The sequence below is a fragment of the Alligator mississippiensis genome, chromosome 3 (assembly GCF_030867095.1).
Source record: "Alligator mississippiensis isolate rAllMis1 chromosome 3, rAllMis1, whole genome shotgun sequence".
Classification (NCBI taxonomy): domain Eukaryota; kingdom Metazoa; phylum Chordata; order Crocodylia; family Alligatoridae; genus Alligator; species Alligator mississippiensis.
Genome location: NC_081826.1, coordinates 20,437,243 through 20,458,447, shown reverse-complemented (window position 1 = coordinate 20,458,447; position 21,205 = coordinate 20,437,243). Strand labels below are relative to the sequence as shown.

Sequence of the window (21,205 nt, the reverse complement as noted above, 5' to 3'; positions counted from 1 at the left end):
GTTCCTTGTCCCCCCAGCCTTTCCTCCCTACTTGTTCTTTATTATTCTCTGCTCTTTTACCTCTAATCTGCATCCTCTGTTTAACATGAATCCTGCACTGTGGATGCTTCCACCCCCTAGGTAGGAAGGTGCCACCAGGAGTTTGTGGGGAGCACACCCATTTCTCTGTAGTACAGTAAATCTCCCCCGTGCCAGCCAGCCCCACCTTATGAGCAATGCAGAAGCAGGATAGGATCCTCCAACCATCTTCTCCCACCCACTCCATTGTGCTGTTCTTGTCCAGGGGGTCTGGCTCCCTGCCACTCTGCATGCACTCCCGGGGGGAGGGCAGACCTGTGGCCACCCCCCCCGATCTGTGCCTGGGGCAGGTGTGGGCTGTCTGCTGTGGGCTCGGGCTCCCTGCCCTGCTGCCCTCCCTTGTGGGCTAGCTGGTGTGACCCAGTGCTGCAGGGCACAGTGGAGTCACGTGGGGAAGCTCATTGCTGCTGTGACTCCATGCTGCCCTGGCAAGCCATCCCCTACACACGAGGGGTGGGGGACTGTGGGGGGAGTGAGGGGCACAAGCGGGGCCAGGGGGCTGTGGTGTTGGGGGGGGAGCGAGGGGCACGAGCAGGGCCAGGGAGCTGGGCAGGTGGGAGTGAAGTGCCTTTTACCTTAATAATGGATTTTGGGGGTTTTATCAGAGAATTTGCATTTTTTTATCAGGGAAAACCAGGATCCCTGCTTATGACATAGGACGGGGTGGCCAACCTGTGGTACACATGCGACAAGTGACATGGGCAGCATCTGCAGGCAGCAGACCAGGGAGGTGACAGGCAGCTCAATAGCAGGCAGGGTCTGCCTATTTGCAGAAAGCTGAGCAGCAAATTGGGCAGAGAGCACAGGGCAGGAAGCAGAAAGCAGAGCAGCTGATTGGGCTGAGGAAGGGGATTGGAGTGGTACTCAGAGAAGAAGTGGGGCTAATTTGTGCTACAGCTGCCAGAAAGGTTGACTCTTGCTGACGTAGGATATAAAGCAGAGGGAGATAAGGAATGGTCTTCAGAACTCTATAGAGATATCAAGGGTACTGACGGCAAGATGGCTGAAGCCCCTTCTCATATTGCAAATAGAAAGAGGCCAAATTAGGTTTAGTTTTATAAAAGTTCTTTATTGCTTGAGGACATTTGTTGTGATAGGCTTAACGTAAACCTCATGTCAAGCTAGCGCAATCATTACTTGGCCACATGTTCCTTAGCTGTAAAGAAAATAAACTGGCTTGTTTTTTTTATTGCTAGTGCCCCATTTGTTTTGGACACTGCTTTTGAAGCTAGTTCAAAAGGCGGTTTCTTGTCTCTCTCTCTTTCTGGGAGCAGCACTAGTGTAGCAGTGCCACCAGCAGCTTTCTGAGGTCCCCAGAGGTATCTGATTGGATGGCCTGAGCTAAAGAGCTGTTGTACAGTTGCTTGAATTTCTCCTTTATTGTTGGAAGGTCAATCTGATGAGAGAGAGAAATAATCTTTAGAGGAGTGGATCTCTTTTGCTTAATACACTAGCACTTCCAAGCAGAGCCTATAGTGCCTGATCTGAAGACCATTGCAATCAATGGAAAAACTCTCTTTGTTTTTAAATAGATATAGATCACAGCCTGGCTGGGGAGGAGGTAAGGCAGGGATGGGCAATTATTTTGGGCGGAGGGTCGCTTACTTAGTTTTGACAAGTCATTGAGGGCCACATGACAGGCAGTCAGGGCCAAATAAATATTAATTTGCTAAATTTTTAGGGGCCCCACGGGCTGGATAGAATGGCTTGGCGGGCCGCATCCGGCCTGCGGGCCGCATTTTGCCCACCCCTGAGGTAAGGTCTAAACCTCTGAGCACTTTTAGCTCCCACTTGCTATTTGGACTTGTGGTATGTTTCCACACCACCAAGCAGAGAGCTGGCAGTGGTGTGTGCTAACTCGCATCCCCAAAGCAGTATAGTCATGTTAGCACATTTCCAATGAAATCTCCACAGAAATAGGGTGCGTCACGCTAACGGCTATGCTGCTTCCAGCACCATGCAGACGTACCCTTGCTACCAGGAGTAGAATTTTAAAAAGTCAATAATATCCCAGTAATAAACAGCTTTCTTTTTGCAAAGTGCAGAGCACCAGATGGTATGTACTACCCTATGAAAAAAGTGTCAGTGATACGGGCCCTGTTTGTACTACTGGGGCGCTCAAAAATTTCACGATTGGATCACATCTTCATAGAGAGATTGTCTTGGACTAACATCAACCCTCTGGCTTAGGTCACATGGATATCTCCTCCCTTCCCATTCCCAGCCAAGGAGACCACCACTTCTTCCATTCATGACCGAACATCTCTGTGGCAACAATAGGCACTGCTTACATAGATGAGACATGGAGGCAGTGTTTATAGCTCTGAACTGCCTTGAGTATGTTTTGAGCTTTTTGAAGAGACTCAGCCATACTGTCTCCTTTGACTCCTAATCACCCCTCCACCCCTGCCCTCATCCGTTCTGTGTCTGTCAATGGGGACAGACAGCACCATATGACTTCTTGGCAATTCCCAGTTTAGGAATTGCTGCCTTGTTTTTAGTTAACAAGGATTTTATTTTTTGACTCATCTCCCAGAGGAGCAATGGTGGCCATTGCTCATGTGCTTTTTTATTAATTTCTTTTAAAAATGTAAACAGATTCAGTGTCAAAGCTCTACTCGGTGATATGGATGTAAAACCAGACTGTGACTGCTGAAGTCAATAGAGCTGCATAGGATTTAAACTACAAAACAGACTGACTGAGAGAGGAATGTGGCCCAGCTATTTCTATTTCTCTAAGTTTACAATTATCTACTGGAAGATTTGGGAGTTTTCAAATCCTAGAGTGTCTTACCTCAGCCCTAGTCACGAGGATGCGAATCAAAGTCTCCTCATCAGTTCCAGTTCCTTTCATTGACTCATGTAGACATGTAGCAAAGTAGCCTTGGCAATCTTTGGCACACCTCACTAAAGAGGGAGAGCAGTAGGGAGTTTTAGCATTTCATGTTTCACATTCCTTATAGGAGGAAGAAAGTAACAGGTTTGTTAAGGAAACCTAGAAATCCTCCCTGTTTGTATCCACTTAGATCATGGATGTCAAATTCACCTGGGGCCCTGGGCCAGGTCAAGACCACGGGGCTCCTTGTGGACCAGATCCAATCCAGGGTATGTGGGCTGCTGCAGTAGCGGCAATAGCTGTGTGGAGTCTGGTGGGAGTGCAGGGTGTGGTGGTGGCAGGGGCAGAGGAAGGGGAAGGGCCAGTGCCGGGTCGGGCGGAGGCAGCGGTGGGCAGTGCAGGGCCCAGTGGCAGCTAGAGGCAGCTCAGGGTCCATCAGGGGTGGGGTGGGGGCAGTTGCAGGTCTGGTGCTAGTGGGAGCATAGGGTCCAGTGGCAGTGGAGGTGGTAGGAGCATGGGGTCTGGTGTCATTGAGCCAAGCTTGCTGTCAATGGCCATGCCCACCAAGGCCAAGGATCCCAACTTTCAGTGCTCTCTGGTAGACCAGTGGCCCAGATATTTGGCCCAGGGAGCTTCTCTATGGCCCATGGGCCATGTTTAACACTCCTGCCTTAGAAAAGTACTTGGAGGGACTGTGAAGATGAAAGCTGTAAACAGACATCTCATTAAAAGCAGTCTTGATTGTTCCAAGTTAAAACCTGAGGATAAGCATAGTCCTTTCCACATTTCAAGCTGCGTAGCTGCTCTGCGGGCAGGGGGGAGCACAGGTTGACAGTCTTGTCCCTGGAATGACTGGCAGTTAACTTGAATGAGCTGCTTTTAACTTAGAGGTATACAGCTTTGTCCCAGAAAAAAAGTGTTAGTATATTTTATCTTGTACACTTTACAGATATGTAAAGCTGGGCAATGGACTGGTAGGATCCTGGGAGAAAAGGCTTGCAAAAATGTGGTCTGTTTACACTGGAAGGTAATCTTCTGTATAGTGTTTGGGGAAGCGCAGGAGCCTAAAAGTGAATATATATATTACTCTACTCAGGTAATATGTTGTATGTGGATAAACCATAATGCTAAATAAATCAATGCCAGCACAGAAGGGCTGAAAATACTGATGGTCTGGAGTGAAAACGGAGCCCTGATTTTTATTCACTTGGCTCCTTGGGAATTATTCTTGTTGCCCACTGACTGCTGAGCCAGAGGGCATCTCATCACTTCTCTTTTTTCAGATCCAGGTCTGGGAAGCCCATGTAGGGCCTTAGTGGAGTTTCTTGCTCCCTTTACAACCATGCAGTCCAAGTCAGTATTGAAAGCCAATTCCTGTGTCCCTCAGAGATTTCAATCTAGTGTTAACTAAACAGATACCACCATATTTGTATATAGGAGCAATGGTAAGGTCAAATGAGGATGAAAAGTAGAGGAAAAAAATCTATTGATTTTTTTTTCCTGTCTTACCAAGTGTGAGATAGGCCTTCTCTAGATTTCCAGATGTTTCACTTTTAATGGCTTCTTCAATATCTTTCCCATGCAGCTAAAGAAACAATGAAACAAATTAATCAGGAGAGTTAATGGTTGTGCAGGGTTATCCCGCTAGCAAAGAACCAGCACTGAATTTCTGGGCAGATGGCACTTCACATGCCAAAAATATGACTTAGGTCAGAATGGTCCTTTTCACAGCTTTTAGGATACAACTCTCCTTTAATTCTCACAGAAGGGCAAATGGCTCGAGCTTTCTCAGAGGATTGGATCCTTAGCTGGTATACATTTTCATAGCTCCACCACATCAGTGTGCTGATTTTTCACCAGATGGCACAGAATCTCTCATATACGATGAAATAGTGCTGGTGCAATAAGTCTAGCAATGAATCATCCGATAACTTTCTTCCTGGGGAGAATGACAGCCAAAAGAGATTGTTTGAACTTTCCCTAGCTCTAGCCAAGGATTTAGATGGTTCCCAGACTGTCCAGGTACATTTTGGGCTATGGTGCTTTATCAGGCACAAGAAGTTTTGTAACCTTTGCTCTTTGGGTCCACACAGTTTTGAGTTCTGCTTAGGTTTTGTATCATGCTGTAGGGAGGGCGCTGTCCAAAGGAAGCGGAAGAGCCTAATACCTTAAAATATAAGCCATACTCACTTTTCTGAATTAAAGAAAATATTCTCTTTGCAAAAAAAGGAGATAAGTTCCCTGCGCTCTGCTTTGCTTGTTGGAATCTCAATATTCCTCTGCTCTGCACTATCTACAGATGCTGGAGATGGGCAAAACTTGGTAGTGTTTTTATGTTTAAATTTTGCGAAAACGGGGGTTGATTTGGATATGGTCTTATTTATCTGAACTCCACCAATAGACAGCTCAGGATTAGTGTTTGAACACATGGTTGTAGCCTTGGCCCACTGCTATTTCAAATACAGTTGGGCAGGATGTGGATGGGTTGGTTTGAGAAATCTGATCTGTCTGGCTTTTGTTAAAGCCCAAAGCCAGGGTATTTTGGATAGGAGGCTCATTTATCTGAACCCCTGGAGATGGAGCCATCATAGGGAAGGAGTGTCAAATAAATGGCTCGGGGTTTCTTTTTTCTCCATCCACAAACCAAAGTTTGGAGAATATTGTGAATATATTTCCAACTCCTTTTCTTACCAGTGTTTTTTTTCCATCTGCAGAGTCTGTGGTTCTAATTATGTGCTGAACATAGAATAAGTTTAGGGAATAAATACAAGTTCTCTGTCTTATTTATGTTCAGGCCTTCAAACACATTGACACTTCTACTTTTTTTTAGGAATTTAAATCAACAAGACCCTAAATACTCCAAATGATGGAGTACCTACTACTTCCCTAGGGGGACATTTCCCTTGTCTAATGCATCTAATTGATAGGGTGAAAGGCACTCAGTTGTGAATGTTTTGTAAAGATCAATGAATGTTGTCTAGACAAGTCTGAAATTCATTTGGGCCATATAAAACCAATGCTCCTTACAGAGGTCTGATGTTTTGGCTCTGCATTGCGGCAGCAAGAATAGAGCTGCTATGGTCTCAGTGGTAGCTAGCTATAGATGGGATTGACTTGCAAAGTTTAAATCAAAACATTCTCAATATTCAGGGCCATGTGCTGATGGGGGTTTCATTTGCATCCCTCCTCTAATATACATATATTCTGAGAGAAAATGTTTATATTGGTGCACTTTCTTCCACCTAGTCACCCGAAGCAAGCCATCTTACCAATTCCAAACAAGGCTTAAGGAAAAGAGGTCCATTTTCTTATACTGGAGAAGAGTAAGAGCCAGCGGGTGAGAGACCTCTTCTGAACTCTCTTTTATGGAGGCTGAAGGATCAGGATGAGAGGTAGGTTTCCACTTACCAAGGTTCTGCTTCAGATTAGGAGAGATGGAGGGAAAACCACCCCTTTGCTGGTGTCTCGCACGACATTGCTATAAGACTGGGGAAAGGTCACCCTCCCTTTCATTCCCAGAGTTGTGAGAAGGACAGAACAACCTTCAAACTTACTTTCCTAGAGCCTACGAGGCAGGTCACTAAAAGTCAATGGAGCAACATCTGTTACATCAGTTGAGGATGTGGCATATATGCATGTTACTAGATATTTGCAACCAGTGTTTAAAATGACAGATAAAGGCTTGTATGCTCCAAATGTAATTTGTTCCAGCAAGCTACTTCTCGACTCCAAACTCTATAATACATATCAAAGAACAAAAGAGCTTACCTTTTCATAGGCCTGAAAGGTAGCTCTCAGCTGCTTGACATTTCTCTTTGCTAAAATAACATTGAAAGCCAGTTCCTCTGTCCCCCAGCGGCCTTCCCCTGCCTGAAAGATTGAATGGTAGTACTAACATTTGGCAGTATTATTTAAAAATGTATCACCTAACACAACAACTCCAATTCGGTTGTCACCCTAACATTGCCTTGGTGTAATGCCTTAGCAACACCATGGAAAAAGGTGACCTCTGACCGTTGGGTATTTCTCCATTCTTGTACTTACTTCATATAGATTTTTAGCATCTTGCTCAGCGAGCTCTGCATTGATGTCCTGCTCTTCATCTCGGTCAGCCTGTAAAAAGTGAGAGTGTGTTACAAAGAGGAAATGCTGATCCCTGGTAACAGAATAGAGGGTTTTCATTTTTGCTGCTCACAGGCTGATTCATAGCAGTATTTCTGCTGCCATCTACTGACCATTGTACATACCACCTGAATCCCCTTCCATTTACCAGGCTTTCTAGTTCTATTGACTTCAGTGTTTAACATCAATGTAAACCCAGACAGAATCTAGCCCCATAGCTTTTGCTGTACTGGGGAGACATTAATTAGGATCGGTATCTTGTCTCCTACAAAACCAGTGCTAAACCTGTTGCCTCAGGACAAGGTGTAAAGATCCTATAATTCACTTAGAGTTATGCAGTGTGTAACAGGGAACCAGAAGCTCCTGCTACTTTAAGAGAGAGACTGCAGCAGACATGTCCCCAGGCAGCTGAACATAGGCTAGCTGCAGAAGTGTCAGCAGCTAGGGATACACAGGCTGCAAGCGCTTACTGCATGGCTTGCTGCCCAGCAATAAGACACTAGGACGGAGCAAGGGAAGGCAGCAAAGGAGCATTGTAGCCTAGCTGCAGGAACAGCAGGAAGCTGTGCAGTAACCTGGGAGGATGCACCTGTGGCCTACCGGAGGAACACCTGACTGGGAAAGGAGGACCCCAGGGAATAGAAACACAGGTTCCTGAGGCAGACGGGCAATGCAGCCCTGAGCTCTGCGGGGAGCAGAGCTCCTGCCAGCTCAAGCTGGCAGAGAGCAGAAGCTGCAGCTTGGGTCAGGTACTCCCAGGGGCTAAGGGAGACAGTTAGTGGGGAGATGGCTTTGGCAGTGTATGGTGACCCAGAAGCAGGGGCTTTGAGTGCTTGTGTTAGAAGTAGTTGTTTGCATTTCTGTTCTATTTTTAAATTGGAGGATCAAGCTCTGGATGTAGGGGCAGATTGGAGGCCATGTACTAGGGTGCCTGGGGCACTTGGGGTTTCAAGCCCTGTAAAGGGGTGAGAAAGAGCATGAGCAAGACAGCATGGAGGCTCGAGCTGCAAGGGCCAGAGCCTGAGCCCTGCAAGTGAGAGGCAGGGGGAAGGCTAGAGCCGAGAGGGCCAGAGCCTGTGCCCCGAGGGAGAGCACAACAGAGAAGACACTGAGACTCAGAAGCTGGGCTAGAGCAAGTGGGCCTGGGCTAGAAGTCTGTAGCTAAAGCAAGCAGAGGTTAAGGCCAAAAGGACGGAATCCTACATAGGCTGTGCTGGGATCAAGAGTAATAGCCAGGAGGCATATGTGTGGCTATGGGGGAAGCCAGAGGCCATGATAAACACCCTTAAGGTGATTTAATGCCTGAGGGCAAGTCTGATGTGGGACTCAAGTGGAGAAAAAAGCAGACTGAGGGTTACTTTGGGGCCTTGGGGCAGCCTCCCTAAAGGATGAGAATATCCATCAAGGTGTGGCAGGAGAGACGAACAAAGGAGGGTAATCTGAAGATCCAAGGTGAGGTAAGGACAACTTGGTTACTAGGGGGCACCATGGCCATCCTTGGGGGCTAGAGCCTGTTACAAGTGCTATGTAGGGAAAGCCTCCCAAGTCATCCATCACTCTCTAGAACAGCATTGCTCAACCAGTGGGTCGCGACCCAAAAGTGGATTAGAAGAATATGTGAAAGGGTTGTGAAAAAACTTTAAACATGGATCAACAAACATTAAAAATGGATTCTCTTTTAAAGGAAAAAGACATGGGAAACCGTGGCTTTTCACTTGCAGGCTGGCAGAGCTCCAGCCTGCAAGGGCTGCTTGAACCCCTCCTGCCCCACGCACTGGGGGCCTAGGGCCTGGGGGCTGGGGCAGCAGGTTGGGAGTAAGGGGCACTGCTCTAGGACATAAACCATCCTTGTGCTGGGTGTGAGACCTCCTAGGGACCCTGGAGGAATGTCTGTTACCACTGCTGGTTTAAAGAAAGATTTCCAGTACTTCTGGTAAAGTACCGCCACTGTGGAGTTGGCTGTCCCTCGGTGTCATTAATGTGCCCCTCTACTGTCCCTGGTAATTAGAAGTGCATCAGCACTGTTCCCTAACACTTGCATTTTTAGTGTTACCTGAAGCCTGTACTACAATTCTTAGTAAAAATATCAATGCCAAATCTATGACTATTCTTCTGTTTGATCCGTTCCCCTTCCTGTGTACTGCACCTTTCCACATCTAAGTAGCTCTCACAGACACATTCTTTTTTTTTCCTGTGTCATGACTCTAAAATAAATTATAAGCTCATTTAGGCTGGGACTTTTTTTACAGTGTTTTAAACACCTGAAATTAGTTCAGCATTCTAGGCATTACAATAACCCAAATGATGATTAATAATGATAAATACAGTATCTTCAATGTACTAGGACTTGTAGATTAACTTTGTATTTTTCCAGTACCCATTTAGTCATGATACTAGATTACGTTTGAAGACCACAGGCTTTGATGTTTTGTGGATTTTAATGTAAGAAACCTATGTACAAACTACATGTTTACATTTTTATAATATATACACTGAAGAAAACATTGTTTAGGGGTTTGGCATGTAATAGAAATAGTCTAACCCATACCTGTAGCACAGAAACCAGTATCGTCCTTAGTGAGCCACTTGTGTCACTTTTAACATCAGACTCTAGGTCCTGCTCAAAGACTATTAAGAAAGAAGCCTGTAAGATTTCATGTATGGATAAAAGCTGATAGATTGTCTTTAAAGAGTATTTTAAACATAAATATCACTTACGCCTTTTGTAAGCCTTCTTTATCGCTTCAATTTGCTGGGATAAGCAAGCAAACAAACAAACAAAAAAGGTCAGTAATATGTCCATATTGCTTGGGGTTTTACATGCTTCAGTGACGAGATTAGAGCCCAGATAAAATAAGGATATTGAATAGGGTTCACACAGTGGACCAGGCCCTCACTCTCTGATGCAGTTCTGATTTAGAAAATCCCCTAAGAGCATGTTTAAACCCAGCCTTATTCAGGATAGCACTTAAACACCTGCTCAGCATTATCCATATGTATAAGTCTTTTTGATTTCAGTGGGGTTTATACATATGCTGAATTGCTGTTCTAAGGAGGGTCGTGTTCCTGAACTGGACCTTTCAGCTGCTCCGAATGATGCCTAGGATTCTTACTGTTGCCTTAAGCAGGGGATCCCATCAGCATAAATGCTTCTGTGTATTTTAATGTAGGATGTCTCCGTCAGGCAACTCACTCCCACTCTTTCCTGAAGGAGGTATGTGTTAGAACAGTAGGTGCTAACTTTCTTGGCTGACGTGCCACAAATTAGCCCCCTCCCCTGAGTGTCACTTTAATCATCTTCCTCTGTCTATGCTTGCCGTTCCTTGCCCTGCATTTCCTACCCTGCATGCTGTGTTGGTCTCTGTTTCCTTCCCTATCTGCCACATAGGGCACTATTTCCTGCCCTGTGTGCTGCCTGTCCCACCATGTGCTGCTGCCAATGCTACTTGTGGCACATGCACCACAGATTACTATCTCTGCATTAGAAGATAATGAAGATAGTGAAGGAATACTACTTTTGCACTGCAATATTCTTTATCTAACTACATTGTATTTGATGCCATTTCCTGAAGAACAATGTTGTTGACATGTGTATGACAGACTCCTTTGGGCTGCAGCCACTAGCAAGAAATGCACCCCCATGCTTTTCAGGTATGACATATCATCCTCTAGAGGGTATGGTGATGTACACAAACTGATGTGCTTGAGCTGACATATAACAGTGGTGGGAAATTCACCAACCTGATTGGTCCTTGTGCAGAGAATCTCGATCAGTAGTGACTCATCAGTGCCGCCACCTTTCATTGCTTTCTGAAGCTCTTGGGCTTCGTATTCACAAGGACGACATAACAGAGCCAATGCAGTCTTTTCAAAATTCCCACTGAGTTCTCCTTTCAGCACCTCTTCCAAATCCTAAGAACAGAGCCAGAGGGGTTAGTTCCAGAGCTGAGGGGGTAGATGCATTTTTGCTTCTGCAGGAAATTTCACAAAGGATGTTCTCTTCTGAAATGGAGCAAAACCATTAAAAAAAAAAATCTTGTAAAATTAAATCCCTCCAAATTATTCTTCAGGTTGATTGAAATGATTTATTTAAAGGCAGCAAAGACATTCCATTTCAAATTTGACATTTTTTATATTATGCAATATAGTCAAAAAGTGAAAGGAAAAAATCATTTTGATGCAAAAGAACTGAACGATTTTGCTCTGAAAAGGCCAAAATAGAATGTTTTGATTCTATCAAAATACTTTAAATTTTTTTTATGAGAATCAAATTTTTAGCAAAATAAATGTGTTTCTAGGAATGGAGAATGATTTATTTGGAGAAATCAGCATATTCTGATGGAAAAATATTTTATTTGGAAAATTTCTGATTTGCTCTTGTTGATTCATAATATAAAAAAATCCCTGGAAAAAAGGTTATTTATGAATTTTAGATCTTTGGTAAATGAAAAGTAATGTTTACTGTTGTCTTTAATGATCTGTTTTAAGCAATTTGACAATGAATGATTCCTGTGCTATAGGAAGTCTTTCACAAATTCAGACCAAAGAAAAAAGAAATGTACTTTTAAATCTATGGGGCTTGAATCCCCTTTCACTTTCAGCAGTGTAAATCAACAGTCATGTTACTGAAGTCAAAAGACTTACATCAGTGTAAAAGTGCTGTTAAGTGAAAGAAAAACTGAGATGTACAGCTCCATGCCTTGAGCAGAAACTATTTGCTACAATCTCTCAAGAGACTCATGCTGTACAGGCAAGTTTGATGTCTCCCAAAAGTGACAAACACCCCAAATGTTGGGTTGGTCATGAATTTCTGTCATAACTGTGATGTGTCATGATCTGATAATTTCAGAATCCGTGGAAAATGCTTTAAATATGGAAATTTTTTCTTGTCCTTAGGCAAAATTTTTACTGCCTTCAGCTTTGGCCTGTAGGTGGATTTTGGGGCCCAGTGCTCCCACCCTTCCTGACATTGATCTGCAGGTGGACCTTAATTGACCACTAATTTAAGGCCAGCAGAATTCAGTCCTTTCCCTAAAGTAGTGTTTTGAGAGTGGTGTGTCCCTAAAGTATCTTTCTTATCTCTAAATTCCTCAGGCAGCTAGTCTGTCCCTTCAGCACCCAAGTACCAAAACAAACTTCTGACAGTTTGAACTGCATTTGGAATCCAAATTTTGCACTGATGTAAATCAGAACTCCATCAATTTAAGTTAATACAATTACACCAGGGTAAAGTTGGCATAAATGAGATCAAAGAAGTCTCTATGAATCTGCATTGGTCTCAAGGGGATTTCTGAAGGGAATTTCCATTCCTACTTTCAGTGCATTCATGCATTCAGGCTCTGCTGAATTTTAGATAAAATGTTTTAAATTGGTAAAGGCCAATTTCCATTAACCAAGCAGTCTATGAGGCCCAAGATGATTAATTTGATATGATTACAGAGTCAGAAATTAACTCCTTAATTCTGTACCTTTATGAGTTGCTGTACATTTAGAATTATCCAAAGGGGTGAAATGTAGAGGCACATTTCTGAACCCAGAGCACCGGGTTCAAAATGAGCCATGGCAGCAACAATTGAGCCCCTTGAAGTGTGGGCTTGAGCCTCCCCAAGAACAGCTGAAGGCTGTTCCTAAACAGCCCAGTTGTAAATAGTTATCTGATTGGTTGGATTGAAGGGCCACAGGTGGATGGATGGCAATACTGTCCACCTCCCTGCTGTCCCATTGGCTACAGGAGATGGTGGGTCTTACCTATGCTAGACCCATGTACCTTCTAGGCTAGGCAGCCCATGACTGACTGCGAAATACCTTGCTATATATGGTTTTGTACTTCTCTTTCACTTGTTGCCTCTGCTCTGATGATCGACTGGACAGAATTTCAATAATTGTCTTTTCATCTGTTCCTAAAAAGAAAAAGAAAAAAAAAAGTTAATGCAAACAAAGAAATCTCTCAGATTTCATTCCTGCAGATGGAAGAAAAGAAGGCCAAGCACCATCTCTTCTAATTAGAAGAACATTTACTTTGGAAAGTCTGCTCGTGTTGACAATAGCTTCTTCTAGTGCCTAACAGTTACAACAGTTAATCTTATTTTACAAACAGTTCCAGTGTTCAGAACATGAAGTGGAAGTGCCAACGCTACTTAAAGCTCAACTATTATGAAGAGGTGCAGACAAAGGCATAGAAGGGCAGCATGGGGCAGTGCCAGCTCCTGCTGTGCTGATTCCAGCAGCCGGGTCAATTGCCAGGGCGGCAACAGCTGCTTTTGCATGGTCCCCCCCAAAGGTAGTGCCCAGGGATGCTGTCTGTCTCAGTTACGCTCCTGGGCACAGATCTCATGTTTCAGGGTAAAACAACCCTTACAGTAGCAGGATACTGGCTGCCACCGGCTGCCTGCTTTTCCTCTGGCAGGTCAGAGTGCTATGTTGTGTGTCTATATGACAAGCTTGACTGTGCAGTCTTAGTAATAGTTTAGACAACAATTTGTATGGATGGTTTGGATAGGGGTTGGACTGCCTTAGGTGTGGGGTTGGACTAGGTGACTTCCAGAGGTCCCTTCCAGCCCTACTTTTCTATGATTAACCCTTCAAGAATAAGGAAGGAATTTTACCCAGTAAGGCACTGAAGATGTAGCTGGGTGTATTAACTGTTGTGTTTGGAAATTAGCTTACTTGGAAGGACTAGTTATTGATTGCTGCTGGAATCCGGTTATCATTATACCAGTGGTCTGATCCAGCCCAGCATAGCTTGTGAGAAGTTAACCTATTTAAGTCAGTGGCAAAAAGCTCACTGACTTCAGTGAAAGTGGGATCAAGTCTATAGCAGTGCTAATCTTTGCTCTTTTACAGCTAGACCTACAAAAGGATTTAAGTGCCTGACTGTCACTCCAAGAACCTGAATCCAGAATTTAGATCCTCAAAAGCTCCGTGTAGTGGCCCTCTAACTCTGTAGGTATCCGAGTTCCCTCAGTGCCATATGCCATACACCTGGCTCACAATGTCAGAGCCAGAGGGTTGTGAACATGGATACTATCATCAACACACCAAGGTTGGGTAAGAAATGGAGAAGGGCAAATGCAAGGCAGAAACGAAGAGAGGAGCAAAGGGAGAAAGTTACAATGGCAAGAAAAGAGCCAATAATGTTTTGACATAGAAAGGAACAGCTGTGACATGGTGGCGAGGCAGCATCTGAGGATCTGTCATTTTTACTTACGTTTCCTATCTGCCGCTATGATCCTACAAGTTGCTAATACAGTCAGAGTACCATCAATGTCCAGCCTACCTGACAGAAAGCTTTGCCTATACCAGTGACATTGCCTTGGAGCAACGGTGAGTGGATCTCTTGGGAACAGCTTGATAACAAGAATGACCTTAAAAGATTTAGCCGCTAGGAAAAATGATTGTCTCACCCCTTTCAAGTGCTTTTAATTTTCCTTCCCTAATTGAAAGAAAACTCGAGGTCTACAATAAACAGCACAAAGGCAACTCACTAAATAGTTACCTCATCCTGCTTGGTTCCCTGTCTGTGCTCTGTAAGCAGATGTTGGTGCTAAACAAAGATGCTCACATCCATTAGCCAGTGTTTGTGCCACTCCAGCCAGCAGGCTAATGATCTGGGATGTAAGCTTTAATGACATCACTAGAGAGAGATCATTTTAATCATGTGTGCCAGCGCATTGTATCATTGCACCCAATTGCATGAGTCATCGTTAACTTGAGCTGGAGGGGAAAATGTTTAATGTATTTGTAAAGGGCACATAAGTCGATGAGATGGAGACATTGGTGAAATGTCGGCAAGGCACCAAAAGGATCATGTGTCAGGTGAACTGAGCTCGCTGCCTCGTGCCAGCCAGTAGTGACTTATTGTTTCCTTGTCCCTCCTCTGTCTGTATCCACCAGTTGTCTCTTTTCTTAAAATGCAGCCTGTGAGCTCTTTGAGGCAGGGACTGCCTTTTTATTCTGTGCCTGAATAGTACACAGTGCAGTGGGAACCTAGTCCTGAACAGGGCTTCTGGGTGCTATAGATACAATAAATAGATGATAACAACAAAGATAAATATCTGTATTTAGAAGCATTTGACTCATTCCCATCTGCATATGGATGCTGTCTAGATATGTCAGCAAAGAACAAGGATATGGGATTAGGTTTAATAGTTCCTGGTTAAAAGCCTAAGAGTAGGTTAGATGCATTGTTAGACACGGTGGTGTTTTGTCACTGCACCCAGCTGGTGTGGAGGTATGTCCTCTGTGTGGCAGTCTTGCCTGGAGGATTGGTTAAGGAAGACGTGTCCCTCAAATTCAGGTGTCCTTAGATGGCTGCCAATGTAGCCAGTATTGCAGCAGAACAGTTCATATTTTCCAGCTTCCTTAGCTTGCCCTGATCAGCCAGTCTGCTACTGCTGTTATTGGGATTGGCAACTTGATGGGTCTATTGCAGTAAAAAATGCCATCTTCACCTTACCCCCTGGGTGAAAGCCACACTTAACATACCAGGGATTGATTTAAAGCCCAACTCTGTGAGACACCAACTGGCTTCTCTGTCTGATGACTTCAGTGGAAGCTAGAGGTGGTCAGAAGCTTAGGGGAAGTGCTAAGGACTTCCTCGGATTGGCCCTGTAAGGAGGACAGAGTACTGGGGAGGAACATTTGTCTTGATTGGTTGGTGATTTCCTTCTTCATCATTGGGTCAGACAGGAACCTGATGTAGACTAATTATGTATAGATATTAAATGGACAGCTTTACCTATACCAGTGACATTAAATGAACAGCTAGTATACATCTTAAGGGGGCATATTAATACTGCACGGTGCTTATCAAATGTTTTATATTGAATTTGTATGATGCTGTGTGAGTATCTATGAATCTATATTCATGTATACACATAGGGTACGTGAACTTTAGAGTTCATAGCAAGCTGAAACATTAACTCTGGACAGATCAAGCCAGCTGTTTTGTTCCAAGCTTGTACTTGGGCCCATGGGGTTTTGTCCTTTATATTAAAAACAAAAGCATTCTTACCCATCCCTTTGCAAGCTTTGTGTAGTTTCTTGGCATCCCGTTCTGCATCAAAACTGTGACGGTGTCGAGTGGTTGACTAGAAAAGCAGAGACAACAGTAAGTGGAAAATAATTCTGCAGTGAGCTGTCTGAATTGTATTACATGGCATGTGGGCCAGAGTGGGTCAGATGGCCATCTGATATTTATTCCCAATGTTTTGACTTGCTCCTTACCTACACAGAACTCCTATTGACTCAATCAGGTCTACTGATTGAGTAAAAACCGAGGGCTAGAGTATACAGATCTTACCAGTAAACGCTTGCACAAATGGTTCCTTCCAATTAATGAGATTATTTATAGCACGAAAAAAATGATCACCAGTGTACACACTAGCTCTGAGTGAGGTCTTGAGGATCTAGCTAGGGTTGTCCAACTGGTGGACCCTGAGATCCTACCCATCCACCACTTCCCCCACTATTCTGGCTGCAAGAGCAGCTGGGATCTCTGGGCTTCACTTAGCTCCTTTTGGCTTTTGCTTCCTGCACCAGCCCCAGAAGGTGCCATGGCAAGGTGGAGCCATTGGTTCTGGAGGAGCCCACAGTGCAGTGCAGTGCAGTGTAGCAGGCTGGTGGCAGGGGGAGGAGGTGGGGAGGGGTCTGCTTGTGCATGCGGTGTAGCGTTGAAGAGTGGGGCTACCTATACATGCTGCATGGAGGCAATGTTGGGGGTCTGCCTGAGGCTCACGCTGTTGTTGCCTGTGCACTGTGTGTCCCCTGCTTGTGTGGCCCAGGTGGGCCCCAACTACTTAAAAGTACGACAGCCCTAATCTAGCCCATGATAAAATGAAAAATAAATGTACCTATTTAAACATACATGGTTTTGTGGATAACCTGAGCTCAGATCCACTAAAGCCAAACCACAGAGGCTTAGTCCTGCAACAGTTACTTCTACAGATAGTCCGTTTTCATGGCAATAATTTTATGGATCTCACTGACACTGCTTTAGTAAGTAAAGCAGGGGTGGGCAAAATGCGGCTCGGGGGCCAGATGTTGCCTACCAGGCCATTCCATCTGGACCGCGGGACCCCTAAAAAATTTAGAAAATTAATATTTATCTGCTCCTGGCTGCCTGTCATGCGGCCCTCGATCGCTTGCCAAAACTCAGTAAGCAGCCCTCCACCCAAAATAATTGCCCACCCCTGAAGTAAAGCATTCTTAAATGAGAAAAGGTTTACAGCTTTAGCCTTTAGATATATCCATGCTTCTGGGCATATTTACACTACAGTCCAAGGTATGCCAGAAGCTCATCTAGACATACCCATGCTAGCCACCTCAGGCTGCAGAAATTCATATGGCGGTGTAAAGTGAAAGCAAACAGATGTTCATGCCATTTGTTCTGCCACAAATGCCCAAATTCTTGGTGATGACAAAAGGTAGTATTAATTTGTGCTGCTGTTTTGTGGTAGATGTCTGTTTGTTTTAAGGCAAGAGAGACCAGCAGCCTAGAGCTACCTGCACTCTCAAGTCACCCCTGACAGATGCTCCCGGGGCCCGATCCTGCATGCCCTTGGAACTTCCCTGCAGGGGAATGGTATGCCCTTGCAGGGGAATTCCCAGGGTGTGCCCCTAAAGCCTCGGGAGCACCTGCCTCCGTTTTCCTGTTTGCAGAGGTGTGTCCTGAGTTGGAATCCCCTGCACCCATCTGCAAGCAAGGAAACCTGGGTCTTCCCTATTTGCAGAAACACACTCAAAGTGTTGACCCTGATCCTGAATAAATACTCAGGTGAGCTCTGAGCTGCTGCTGCTACCTTGCTATTAGTACCAGAAGCGTAAGGAGTGGTGGGTGAGCAGGGCACAAGCCCTAGGCACTGCCTAAGGGGGCTGCTGGAATGAAGCTAGGGATGCCTTGTCCTCCCGCCCCTGTCCCTGCTCCTGTTTATACCTTCCCTGTTCCAGCTCTGGCTCCAACTCCTGCAGTGGGGAGGCCAGAGCAGCTGGGAGTTCACTGCTGATGAGGGAGATGTCACTTCCTTTTTGTGACTGCTCAACACACATGTCAGTGGCCTCACCTCTCCCGCTGAGGCTAGAACACAAGGGCTGCCAATACTGCAAGACCCACAGGGCTGGAAGAAAAGCAGGAAAGATTGAGCCTGGTGTCCTCTGTAGCCTAATACTGAGATGGGGGAGACTGGTTCTGTTCCCTGCTTCACTGACACATTTTACATTAGACAGTCACTGGATTCAACCAGTAATAATCCTGAGAACAGGGACTGGAGCCCAGGCACCTCTCTTTACCCATTGTGCCCAATAGTTCGTTAGATGTACACTCTTGTCCTAGGATCAGCATCTCCTGCATTGAAATGAATGGGCTGCCTCCTTGGCTCCCTAGCTCCTTTAGCTCTGAGTAGACAGGGATGATTGTGGCTATGATGTTACATCTATTTTTATTGAAATTATTTTAGCAGAAGGTTACTTTTATGAGGATACACATCTGTAACCCCCTATAACAATGTAATATCTCCTTAGTCTCTCATTGCTTTCATAAGCTAATATTTGAATTGCTGTATCATTGTAATAAATCTTGACTGTTAGGTTATATGATCCAAACAATATAATTCGATAGTACATGATATCAAAGTATGCTAGGTTACGGGCGTGTACCTGCCTAATTCTTCAAATGAAGCTGAAAATAAACCCATATGAATTATTAATATTTCCTATTGGTATTTTTATTTAAATTGCTCTAATACTTACTAAATTCTATCAAAATCTGGCAGCAAACTTGGATAATTCCTATAAATTAACTGGTGTCTGGGATTGTACCCTGTTTTTTACTGTGAAGATTTGTGTTTGCTATTATTTGATACAATTATGTTCTAGAGACATAAATGCTCACATTTGTGCTTGAACATTAAACAGTATCTGGTTTCTTTGTTCCTTACCACCTGGGTAGAGCTCTGAAGTTTTCTTTCCCCAGGTGACTACTGGCATAATTCTGAGAACAGATTTCACCTTTGTTCTTTGTAATGTCAGGCTGTACAGTAGCAGCCTAACTAGACTGAATAATGAGCTGGGATAGTTGGAATAATGGGATCTTACAATACAATGAAAACTTGTTCTGAATATTCCTTTCCATGATACAAAGGCTGCATGCACAATGAGTCTATTCATTAAGCACATGTGCATGCTGATACAAGAAGAGTCATACAGCATGTTCAAGTGACCCTCAACAAATACGAGATTCAGTAGTCAACATGACTTACAGCTGGCCCCATGACTAGGTACTTTCTGTTTTTCACCACATAGTCTCTTCATATCACTGTACTCTGTACAGGATGCCACAGGCTACTTTGTAGTATTTGCTTGTATGAAGTATTGTGGGATACTGATTGCATTAAAGATGCTATGAGCTACGATGTTATACTGGTAAGGAAGATAGGCTGCTCTGAGCCTTTAAGGTTGTTTTCATAGAATGATTGTTCAGAATTCCCATCACCCTGGATGCCTCTTTTTTAATGACTTGATAGACTATTAATACTCTATTAATACTCTATAAACTCACATAAATAAACAAGAGAGAAACTATTTCTATGTTATCTTGAAGTCCTCAGATACAAATAGAAGCCCATTCTCGCACAGAGTTAGTGTTTGTATTTCTGGAAAATTTTATATATTTATCTCTTAATTCTCAATGGACCACAATGCACAGTCATTACTCATTCCACCTCTGACAAAATTCCCATTGATAATAGAGGTGCACAGATATTAAAGTTGGGGAGGTGATACATGGATCTAGACAGTGTTGAATACTGACTTAATGATTTGCTCCAACTCTGTGATATCAAGTTTTACATGCAAACTTTATCCCAGTGTTTCAGAACATATCTTAAAATATGCTTGCCTTTATTCTTCACCTCTCCTTCATGTGTTGTAAAGCATCAATAATGATGATCTCACACTCATAACATTTGGGCATCTTCATTCTGAAGAATCACAAAGTATTTTATAAACTGCACACCACTTACTCCTTATGTTCTTTAATTATGTTCTATTGAAGGAGGCAGTTATAGGGAAGTTGATACATGTGAGTGGAATAAATACTGACATTGAACTGTCATTTATAGTCAATTCAGAATTAAAATCCTATTGAGATAAATACTAGTCAGAGCTATTGTTTCAGGATATCTTTGGACTCAGGCAGTCATTAGTAAATTTGTTATGCTGTTCATATTTACAAAGGATTTCTTTGCAATCAGAAGGACTAGAGATAATGCTGAGAATTCAACGAAGGATGCTTAGGTTCTGGAATGCAGAATACAGCTATCAGGGAAATGTACCAGCTCTCTGAGCAGCTGCAAGCCATCCAGATTCAATCTATCATCTTGCCCACTTCAAAATCTTAGGCACAAGGGATACATCTTATTTACATTTAATAAGCTTTTGTCTAAATGCAAAAGCAAGCTATAACAATTATTAACAAAATACATGTGATGTGTTGGCAATGATGTCAATACCATGCATAAATTATGAAAAGTATATTTGCCAGAATGTATAATAGATTCCAGTTAATTCCTGTTTATCTGATACATTGTGATCCTTCCCCAGTGTGGTATCCATTTCAGTCTTTAATGTCTAATCTATCATGGATCCTTTTTTCCCCAGAGTCCTGCACTTTGCATAGTCTTTTATAGCTGTGCAAAGTGAGGGAAAAGGATGCAAAATGATACCAAGGCAGAATGGCAGTCTTTTAGGTACACTTTGTACAGGTGTGAATGACTACTCAAGACACACTGATGAAGAGACAGAGCCTGGCTTGATAGTTGCAGAGACCCTAAGCTAACCTAACTTAACCTAACTTGGTAATATAAGAAGAGATCCTACTAAGATTATATACATCCCACTTGTCTTCTCAAGAAGATGTCAGTTTGGCAGATTTGACAGACCAGCGGCTTCAGGCTTCTCCTCAAAGGGTAAAGTAAGGAAATACTGAAACAGGATTCTAATCCATGTATAGTCCAAAAGAATTACTCCAACAGTGTGATGTCAGAAGTGTTGCTCTGGATTTACTTGTATGTAGCTATGGACAGAATACAATCAATTGATTTCAGGAATGATGGTAGCAGTTCATGGCTCATAGACTCCAATGGGCTAATTCTCCACTGCTTTGTATTTTGCATT

General features: G+C 43.7%; 1 protein-coding gene across 1 annotated transcript; it reads right to left on the bottom strand.

The window, feature by feature from the left end:
- Positions 1–1,126: 1,126 nt before the first annotated feature.
- On the bottom strand, positions 1,127–19,302 carry ANXA13 (annexin A13). Its single transcript, XM_059723471.1, has 11 exons — positions 19,291–19,302; positions 16,050–16,125; positions 12,842–12,936; positions 10,778–10,948; positions 9,755–9,788; positions 9,585–9,664; positions 6,959–7,027; positions 6,683–6,784; positions 4,424–4,499; positions 2,873–2,985; positions 1,127–1,474 (listed from the first exon to the last, which is right to left on the bottom strand). Exons 1-11 carry the CDS (start codon positions 19,300–19,302, stop codon positions 1,355–1,357), a joined length of 948 nt encoding a protein of 315 aa, XP_059579454.1. The 3' UTR covers positions 1,127–1,354.
- Between the last annotated feature and the right edge of the window lie 1,903 nt (positions 19,303–21,205).